The sequence below is a fragment of the Mytilus edulis genome, chromosome 1, assembly GCF_963676685.1.
Source record: "Mytilus edulis chromosome 1, xbMytEdul2.2, whole genome shotgun sequence".
NCBI lineage: Eukaryota > Metazoa > Mollusca > Bivalvia > Mytilida > Mytilidae > Mytilus > Mytilus edulis.
The window spans coordinates 59,868,488-59,879,233 of record NC_092344.1 but is presented as its reverse complement, the minus strand read 5'-3'; the positions used below and the strand labels follow the sequence as shown (position 1 = coordinate 59,879,233).

General features: G+C 30.2%; 1 protein-coding gene across 1 annotated transcript; it reads right to left on the bottom strand.

Moving 5' to 3' along the window:
• Positions 1 to 3,117: 3,117 nt before the first annotated feature.
• LOC139514654 (putative hydroxypyruvate isomerase) lies at positions 3,118 to 10,687 on the bottom strand. Its single transcript, XM_071304112.1, has 8 exons — positions 10,366 to 10,687; positions 9,260 to 9,371; positions 8,679 to 8,778; positions 8,361 to 8,439; positions 7,792 to 7,841; positions 6,601 to 6,670; positions 5,834 to 5,968; positions 3,118 to 3,858 (listed from the first exon to the last, which is right to left on the bottom strand). The coding sequence occupies exons 1-8, from the start codon at positions 10,640 to 10,642 to the stop codon at positions 3,806 to 3,808; spliced, it is 876 nt and encodes a 291-aa protein (XP_071160213.1). The 5' UTR covers positions 10,643 to 10,687; the 3' UTR covers positions 3,118 to 3,805.
• Between the last annotated feature and the right edge of the window lie 59 nt (positions 10,688 to 10,746).

Below are 10,746 nucleotides of genomic sequence, written 5' to 3'. Positions count from 1 at the left end.
ATAATTTGTCATACCAAAAGCTACTTTTATTTTCAACATGGACCTGTGTTCATGAGAAATATAAATTTATGGAATTTTAAAAAGGGAGATAACTCAATTTGCTTCTTTCTTTTTTTTTAGTAAGGTGGCAACCAGTTATTTTACAATAAATCTTTAGAAATTCATGGATTTATGATTTTATTTTCTTGAAAATTCATTCAAGCTTATATACAAATAAAATGTGTGGTTTTTAATGCATTATTTATTTTTATGTATACTAGTTTTTTTTAACTTCTCTGTAACCTTTGTACTTGCATGGTTTTATGAGAATAAACTATCTATCTAGTTTCAAGGAACTTAGGTGTTTGTGTGTTGATGTATAAATATATAGAAAACACAGGCACTTGTCTCAGGAAAAAAATTCCTATATACCCTAATATAACACGTGTTATATAAAGGTATATAGGGGAAAAAATTCTGAGACGAGTGCCTGTGATAGAAAACCTTTAAATTTGGGCGTCTGTCCAGCATGGAAAATTTAATATTTATAAATGCATTGCAAATAAGGCAAAAAATGTGATGCTCTGATACCAATCTAATCTTAACCAGCAGAATCTTGCTAAAAGTCGACAAGAATTTTAGGCAAAATTCATGACATAAAGGATATTCGGTGAATTAGAGCCTTGTCCAAACCTATCCTTACCATCAAAATCACAAGATATTTTTGTTTACATAAAACTGAAATTTTTCCCAACTTTGATTGGATGCCTTCAAGTGAGGAGACCACAATTTTGACATCTGATTGGACCCATATGTAAAGGAAATCCCTAACCTGTGTATGCAACTACTTACTTGTGTAGTACAATAACCTAGAATTTACATTCATTTATTTTTTCAGTCCACATGATGCAATTATATACCTCAATGCTTAACTATCACAAAATTTTTGCATGGGACACATGTTATGTTACACCAAAACTGGTACCTGCCCCCTAAATATAAAATAGTTGTAGGCATATCCATGTGAATCCCTATCTTTGAATATAACTTGTTTACTTTGTTAATGTGGACTAATTGTTAACCGGATAAACAAAATGTTTTTGTTTTAGTAATCAAAATAACTGTCTTTTCTCTATATACCAGTGTATAGAAAATTATGAATAAATACAGAAAAGAGGTTTCCCAATGAAGGCTCAAGTACCTTGCATGTGATTGGAAACAAACTTGTTTTTACGATTAACCAGATGCTCCGCAGGGCACAGCTTTATACGACCGCATAGGTCGAACCTTGAACAGTTGGGGCAAGTATGCACACAACATTCAAGCTTGATACAGCTCTGAATTTGGATTGTGATTAAATAGTTGACACTACATAGGTTTCTGACACAGAATGAATGTGGTCTAAGAACTTAAACTTTAAAACTTAAAAATTTTAAATTGGACATTTACCTATTATGGTCCAATATCCAAAATCTAAATAAATGGTTAGATTCAGCATATCATAGAACCCAAGAATTCAATTTTTTATGAAATCAAATAATGTTCAATTTTAGACCCTTTAGACCTCAATGTGGACCAATTTGATAACCAGGCCCATATATTAAAAAATCTGCATACATGGTTAGATTCAGCATATTGAAGAACCCCATATATTCAATATTTGTTGAAATCAAACAAAGTTTAATTTTGGACCCCGATTAGGACCAACTTGACAACTGGGCTCATAATCAAAAATCTAAGTACATGTTAAGATTCAGCATATCAAAGAACCCCAAGAATTCAATTTTTGTTAAAATCAAACTAAGTATAATTTTGGACCATTTGGACCTTAATGTAAACCAATTTGAAAACAGGACCAAAAATTAAGAATCTAATTACACGGTTATATTTGGCATATCAAAGAACCCCAATATTAAATACATTTTTTGTTGAAATCAAACAAAGTTTTATTTTGAAAACTGGGCCCATAATATAAAATTTAAAAACTCCCAAAATGAATCCCAACTTTCCTTTTGTGGTCATAAACCTTGTGTTAAAATTTCATAGATTTCTATTTACTTATACTAAAGTTATTGTGCAAAACCCAAGAAAAATGCTTATTTGGGACCTTTTTTTGGCCCCTATTTCCTAAACTGTTGGGACCTCAACTCCCAAAATCAATTCCAACCTTCCTTTTGTGGTCATGAACCTTGTGTTAAAATTTCATATATTTCTGTTTACTTATACTACAGTTATTGTGCAAAAACCAAGAAAAATGCTTATTTGGGCCCTTTCTGGTCCCTAATTCCAAAACTATTGGGACCAAAACTCCCAAAATCAATCCCAACCTTCCTTTTATGGTCATAAACCTTGTGATTAAATTTCATAGATTTCTATTTACTTAAACTAAAGTTATAGTGGGAAAACCAAATGTCTTCGGACGGCGATGCCAACGTCAAACCAATATACAACCAAAAAATTTTCATTTTTTGTGGTCGTATAAAAATAGGGAGAGAGAGAAATGCTTAATGATTTTTTGGTGTAAACATCCTTTTTAGAGATAACCAGCTAGAGGCCATGTGAACTTTAAATTCTTTTAACCAGGACATTGTATGTAAGACCATATTACGTTGACACCCCATACACCAATAGAAACCACATTCCTAAGTCTTGCTTTTTTAACTTTGTCAAAGCAAGACAAAGCAAAGTCAGGAGCCTATCGTTCAGAGGTTGTCCTTTGTTGTTGTGATTCATAGGTGTTTCTTGTTTAATTTTTTTCCATATAGATTAGACTGTTTGTTTTCCTGTTTGAATTGAATTTGAATTGGCACTCATACAACATCTTTTTATTTATATAAAAACAACTGTGCCAGTTGGTCATTATAAACTATTTCCATATATTTGTTCTTTAAAGATAGGTAGCAATATTTTTTTTTGTTGTAAGGAAAGAGAGAAAGGCTTTGTATATGTAAGCTACCTCACTAAAAATTTCTTTCATTCTATCATTGTTGTTATCTTTGGTTATTGTTTTTAGCTTTTAGTTGAATCCTGTAAAGGGACCTAAAACTGCTTTAAAAGGCTCTGATAAGTAGTTGTCTCATTGGCAATCATATGGCATCTCCTTATTTGTATATTCCAGGCATTTAGTAAAGCATTTAGTTCAACAAGTTACTTTTATTTCAACTTTAGTAAATTAGTTTCTGATTAGAAATATAAAATAGTATAAAAAGACAACAATTGTTCAATTGCTTACAAAGTTTAGTACATGTCATTATTGTCATATCAAATACTTAAAAAAAAAAAATCACAATTTCCCAAAACATTTTCTGAATTTATCACAGTTCATCTTCCTTCTTTTAATTTCACAAGCACTTATAATTCATGAAATATACCTTAAACAAATGTTCATCTCATTTAAATGTTTTCAAATGTAATAAAATATTTCTGCAATAAAAAAAAAAAAAATAAAAAACGGCTTTCAATCAATACAGAGACAAAATTAAATAGAAAATGAAATAAAAAGTAGAATTCAAAGTTGGAATGAAGAAATTACATCAGTTTATAGTTGTCAGATTGAGGGTGAAAAAAATCTTTGTTTTGTGCTTCCTTAATACATTAATAATAAAGGTGTTTATACTTTTTTTCAATTGAAAATGAAATAAAAATAGTACATAAGTTATTGTCTAAAGGTTTTTCTATGCTATTTAAAAAATATCGCAGAAAAGTCATCTATTCTTCCCTCCCCACACATCCACAAATTGACAAACTATCATGTCAAATATTACTAAAATATAACTATAAACTCTTGTATATAAAATGTCCATCTCTATTTTTCTCCATTTTTATTTTACAAGGTCATATTCATCTCCTTTAACCATTTAAGTCCTTCCATAGTGTCTCCTAAAACATATTAAATATAGAAATATAAAATATTTTCTACAATATTTAAATACATAAAACTAATAACTAATATATGTGATGGTACAACAGATGCTGTCAAACACATTTTAAAGATGGTAAGCTTTTAAATGCAGTAATAGTATAGTGTTTCCTGCAGCTTTTAAAAAGGGCAGGGTAATTGTTAGCTCAGAGGGCACATTAAGCGCGATGGACAACAATTTTAGGGCACTTACTTAACATAAACAGGCAATTTCTATAAAATGGATTCATTTAAAACATACTAGTTTAATACTATAAAAAGGACATATACATCTGTAATCAATCATTAAAACAAATTGTTAAACAAGAAAAAGTGTTTAAAACATATATATATGAAATATTTAAAACAATAAACACAATTAAAAACAAAATCAGTTCTTTAAAAACAAGAAAGCACTATGTCATATACATGTATATAAAAATATTGCTTTGGTCATATCAATTGTCATTGACAAATCCTCCTTTTTTTCCCTAAAAACAGGTTGACACATTCCCTGATATCCAGGGTCATTTTTAGTAACCAAAATTTATTAAATTACAAAAAAAAATAACTTTACAAATTAACCCCTTCCCTTCTACACCCTTTTCCAAAACAAATTAATATAGATACAACAAGTTTTACTACTTTCATGGCACTACCATATCAGCTGTTTATTTTAAATGTCTATAAATAGCCAGACATAGTTGTCTGTTACTTAGGTGTTTTCCCAAGTATTTTTCCCGCCTAAAATGATCATGTGACATGTTTGTAAACAAAAGAAAACATTTGATCAAGGAATTCATTTATTTTCTGGATTATTCTGCTTTTAATAATTTAGTTTGGATTTTTATTCATTTCATTTAAGGTACAGTCAAGCATTTGTATTTAAAAAATAGTTTGCAAAGAATTTTACTTTTCAATTTGACAAATGTCTCATGATCGCCGTTCATTGGCTTGTTCAACCATGCAAACATGTAAATTATGTAAATTAGAAATCTATCAGCTGTAAAAAAAAATTATCTAAGCATCACATCGATGTTTTATCATTAATCTTCTAGGCAAAACGATGTTTCTGGGACTTGGGGGATACAATCAGGACCCGTGATTAGTATCTATATTCACTATTCAATCTATTGCAGTTTGCTAATCAGCTGATTACGAAATCGATTACAAAATGGCGACCTAGTGTTACTTTAGTTTTGAAGGGAAATAACTCGAGCGGTATTCATAAAATATGTCTTTCAGTACCGGTTGTTAATTACGACGATAAAGGCATGGCGTCAAGAATTTCGACAAAATTAGGGCAGGGCGCCAATTTTTTTCCCCAAAAAGGGCAGGGCGTCGAGAAATCGCGGCAGGGCGCCATTACACGCCAAAACCACCTGTAGGAAACACTATAGTATTTGTGTTAAATTTTAGAAGGTTTCTGTCATAAATGGAAATGTACTGTAAGTTGTATTTGATGATAATACATAACATATATAAAGGTTGAGAGTGAACATTCATTTTTGATAAAAAAAAAAAAACATCTGAAAAGTGACATATTATGGCAATTATTTGATAGGTTTTTAATATTTTAGCTTGAATTTGAGTGTCTTTAATGACTAAATCAGTTAAAATCTTTCACATTGACTAATTGAATCGACTGAAGTAGACACTTAAGTGTTTAAAAGTTGTCCAAAATCTTTCATCAGATGAACCAGAATTTTGAGGCCAAAATCTGCCCTTACCAACCTACTCCTTTAAAAACTTTAATTTGAACTAATAAACTTGGACAATATAAATCCAATGTATCCTACACTTGAGCAGAGCATGCGAATATAATGGTTTACTTTTACAAATTGTGACTTGGATGGATAGTTGACTCGTTGGCACTCATACCAAATCGTCTTATATCTATATATAAGCATTATGATTGCTGATGTGTTTTATTTTATTTTCTGTTTGAAAGTTAACCTCTTGGCATGTATTCCAAACCAACATAACCCTCATATCCCTGGTCTTCTAAGAGTTTAAAGACATAGGAATAATCTACTTCTCCTGGAAATCCTGGTTCAATTCGATCTGGTGCTTGTGCTACTTGTATATGATCTAAAATAGTGTAACAAAATTACAACAATGATAATTAGGTACAATATTAATTCCTTCTGCCACAACCAATGACTGAGAATTAAATTACAAGGTTACATAATTTTCAAAATATTCTGAATTAAGTAATTTTGGTTTATTTTATAGGTGGAAAAGATAGCATGAACCTGATATCATATATGAGTATGTATGGTAATCTGATTCAACAACTGTCCTGTACAATGACTGCTTGACTAGTATAATAAAACAAACATGGGGACCTTCTACATCTAATAATTTTATAAGATGTGAAGAAGAGTTATTTTTTTTTCTTTTTCAAAGTTGCATTTTAGCCCACTGAAGAAATTAAAATGAATTTATATCAATCTGAGTTTAGATCCAACAAAAAAATAAATTGTGTATGACCGTACAATATTGATCATACTATTGTGTATAACCTTATAATATTGATCATACTATTGTGTATAACCTTATAATATTGATCATACTATTGTGTATAACCTTATAATATTAATCATACTATTGTGTTGAAGACACATTGGTTGCCTTGGGCTATTTTCTGCTCTTTGGTTGGGTAGTTGTCTCTTTGATACATTCCCTGTTCGATTCCCAATTTTATTTTTATCATATCATACCTATATATTGATAATATTTCTTAAAATTCTCTGTAAAATTTCCATGTAACAACTGCATATGAAAGAAATCCTGTAAAACATAAATATAATTGGTAAAAAAAAAATTATATTGAAGAAAAATAACTTTGAGAGATCTAAAAGATAATAGCTTGTAGTTCTTATTTGAGGTTTAACACATTTGAAAATATTCTTTTAAAAGTTGTCAATTTCCATATCCTTATACACATCAAGAAACTGATACTGACCAATGTGGTACACAAAATATTTATATAGTCAAAACATTCTCAATGACCCTTCAACCTTGCTATTTTTGTAAGATTGCTATTGTCCTGTGATTGCCATGCCATGTCTGTTTGTAAATGTTAATATAATAGAGTCTTTTCTTTACAATGAATGATTAATTTTGTAGGTAAATGGTCAGTTATAGATATAATCTATTGATAACTGTTCAAAGATATCTTTTTCAATGCAAATAATATGCACATGTTTAACTGCTTAACTTATAGTAAAAGTACCGCTGCATACAACTATATAACCATCTTGATTTTTCTATAAATGTGTGAATTTAGAAACTCCCAAGATGAAGCAGAGTACTATTCCTTTGGTATATTATTTGTTTTAAACTAAAATTGGGTATAATCTTACAAAAGTTTACCCCCTCCCCTATAAAACTGTTAAAATTAGTCTATTGAAATAAGTAAATTTGTGTATTGAAATAAGTAAATTTGTGTATTGAAATAAGTAAATAAAATTATCTCCCCTTTTCATGTTGAGCACATCCTCAGGTACTGTTCTCAAACTTTATCAAGTTTCATCAGTATTTGTTCAATTGATTAAGAGGAATTCCACTTATAAAGCATATGGATGAACAGATCGTTTCATTTATACCCCCTCCACTCAAAAAAAAATTCCAAATTTATTTTTATGGAGTATTCTTGTTGAAAGAGTCTAACCAAACATGTTTATGAAACATATATCTATACATCCATTGAGTCTGTTATGTTAAAAAATAAAATTCTTATATATAATAGCAATTGATTCAGTGCCATAATAAAAACATATTTTATTGTTATCCTTCATTTTATAGATATTATTCTTTGTTTACATGTTTGCCATTTAATTTCAAATAAGATTTTTGTTTTTAATCTTTAATCTAGTTAATTTTATACCAAATGAGAACCATAAACTTACAAACTGTAACTTCACATTTGGTCTGTTCAGTTTCTTTATTATTTCAACAGCTGGAAAGACAAAAAAAAAATTAAATAAATTTGTCGAACTAGATACATACAACATTCAAGAACTGTAATTTGATTTGATAATTGCAACATATGGAGGAAAGGGTTAATTGTACCAATTAAAAGCTGGATATAACTTATTAGTGTTGCTCTTAATTAACCAAGTACCAGGATGTCCTACCAAAGAATAGGTAACCTTTTGAAAAAATATAAACGTCAAAAGTCTGTAATGTGAAAATAATATAAGGGGCTGTGGTATCAGATAAGATTTGTATATAGGTAGTAGACTCCAAATTATGTAAGTAGTTTAGCTGAGTTAGCACTTCTCTTTCAATTGCAGCATATAAATGCTACCTCAGCTAAATCATTTACGTAACTCGGCTAGGGTTTCCAATAAAAGAAAATCATATCTGATATCACAGCTTGATTGGAACTTGAACAATAAGCAATCAAAATATTAGTTAAGACTGTTTTATATGAGCTTGGTACATACATGTATGGTAAGTATTGATACCATTTTACCTTTATGAACATCAGTTAAATAATACCCTGGAATAGTCACACTGTCATTTATTGGCTCAATCATGCATGTTAGTCCTTCCTGTGAAAATAAAGAAAGATAACAGTTTATTGTTGTTGTAAGTTAAAAGCATTTTTTGCTTTATCATACCCTATCAATGCAAATACGCAGATATTTTATTTGGCCAATTTCTTTCTGATTTAGGAAAACTTAAAGTTCATGTGTTTTATATAAATTACTTATTTTCATGTTTTCTATCCCATATCTTCCATGAACATGTTATGATTATGTTTTTATAAAACAAAATTTTCTGTTCTTACTTTTGCAAATTTATCCGCAATCAAGGCAATATTCTCTAAATAAGTCTCATCACATAGTTTCTGGTCCAATCCCTTTGTTACACCTGCCATAACATGGATTCTGAAATAAATGTTTATATGTAAATAATCAAAAGATATAAATAAAGGATTGTTTTACTTTGATCCTTTCCTTTAATAAAAATTGTGTAAATAATTAATAAGTTATAAAGCTTTTCCTTACTACACACAATATTGTTTTGCTCTTTGTTGAAGTCACTAATGTTTACATCCTTGCCTTTTAGTCTTTGCTGGATAGTTGTCTCATATGATACCGCATGATGATGATCGCATCTCCTTTTTTTTTTAATGTTAATAAACTATTTTTGAACTGATTTCAGGTAACTCTTGTATATCATAAATCCCAAGAAAAACTGAATACATTATCTCTTGCTTTCAGTATCAAAAAACAAATTAAGTCAGTAGTATTAACATATATCTTTACAATCTTTTTCATGTAAATATATGATAACCTTAACAATTTTCAGTTGTTATAAGTATAATTATATCCATTTAATAAGTCTTACAAGAACACATCCCTTTACCTTTTGCAATCTAAAGCTTTGGCATACTGTATATTAATGTCCACATTAACTTGGAATTCTTTTTTTCTGTCAGGTAATGCTGCAATGCCTCTATCACCTTTTCTAACGTCACCTTTAATTAGTAAAACACAGAATTATTCTTAGAACAAAATACAATAGAAAAAGCATGAAATAAAGTTCTGTGACCATGACTACATCTTGTTAGATCCTCCTCAGGTAGTATGTGCTGTAAACATACAGTCTAGGGACTACTAATACAATGCAAGTCAATTTTATTTACATGTAGTTTAATATTTAGCTAATTTTGGAGGTAGAATTATCACTCCTAGGCAACCACTTTGAAATTATAATTTTCTTTTCTTTGCCAAATTAGTCAAAACTGGAACTAACAAACTAGCCCAAAAGTTCCAACGGAACTTACCAACCAGTCACAAAGTTCCATTTGGAGAATTGATGCAAAGTAAAAGCGTAACATATTATATTTGAACCTTTCAAAGAGGAACCAAGATACTGATTACAAAAGTCAAAAGGAACTTATCAACTAGTCACAAAGTTCCTCTTTGGCAAATTAGTCAAAACCGGACCTAACAAACTAGCCCAAAAGTTCCTCCTCATGTGGGTACTTTTAAAAATATCAATTTCAGATTAATGTATAACAATGAATTACAACTTTTTCCGTTTCTGACCGAATTAACTAGTTGTTCTGTTCCGCCACAACTATTCAACTAGATACATTGTTCCAGGACTTTTAAACTAGCTACTTTTTTACGGAACTTTTCGACTGTACTCGGAATAAAACAACTAGTTGAAAAGTTCCACCAGAACAAAGTAACTGACGGAACATAGTGGCATGCAGTTACATAGTCCGAGGGCCTTCCTTACCCTAGAGTTACTTTGAGTTGTTCGGAATAGCATTGCATGAACTCTAGTGCCTTCACATGTAAATCTTAAAACTCTTAAGTGGACTGTAGAGTTTCAAGTGAACTTGGCCTATGTGACTAAGATTTATCATATGTTCTAGATTTTGACCTTAGCCTAAGGGCTTAGGGAAACCTTAGCAGTTACACTGGGTTTTAAAAAAATTAAGTGACTGAAATATGACATGCCTGGGTAGCCATTAAATAAAACATGCTCGAGTCCTAATTTCTTTTTGACATTTTGTAGCTGTTCTTTTGTTTCTGCAAATGGAAAAGCGCATTCAACATAATGGAAACCTGCTTGCTTAGCTTTTTCGTAGCGCTCTGTTATTGATTTGACTTCAGGAAAAAGCGTTGTTAAATTAGCTGCTAGTTTGAGAGGCATTACGTCTGTTTGTATGTTTCTAACAAACGTAACACCAAATTTAGACAGAAGTGCCAAAGTTGCAGACGATTTCACAAACATGTGCTGTTATGATAACCGGATGTTTACATTTCAATGCTTGGTCAATGAAGTGTTTTTTTGCACGTCAACTATATTTCAAAATTAAGCTTAAAACTTACACTGAT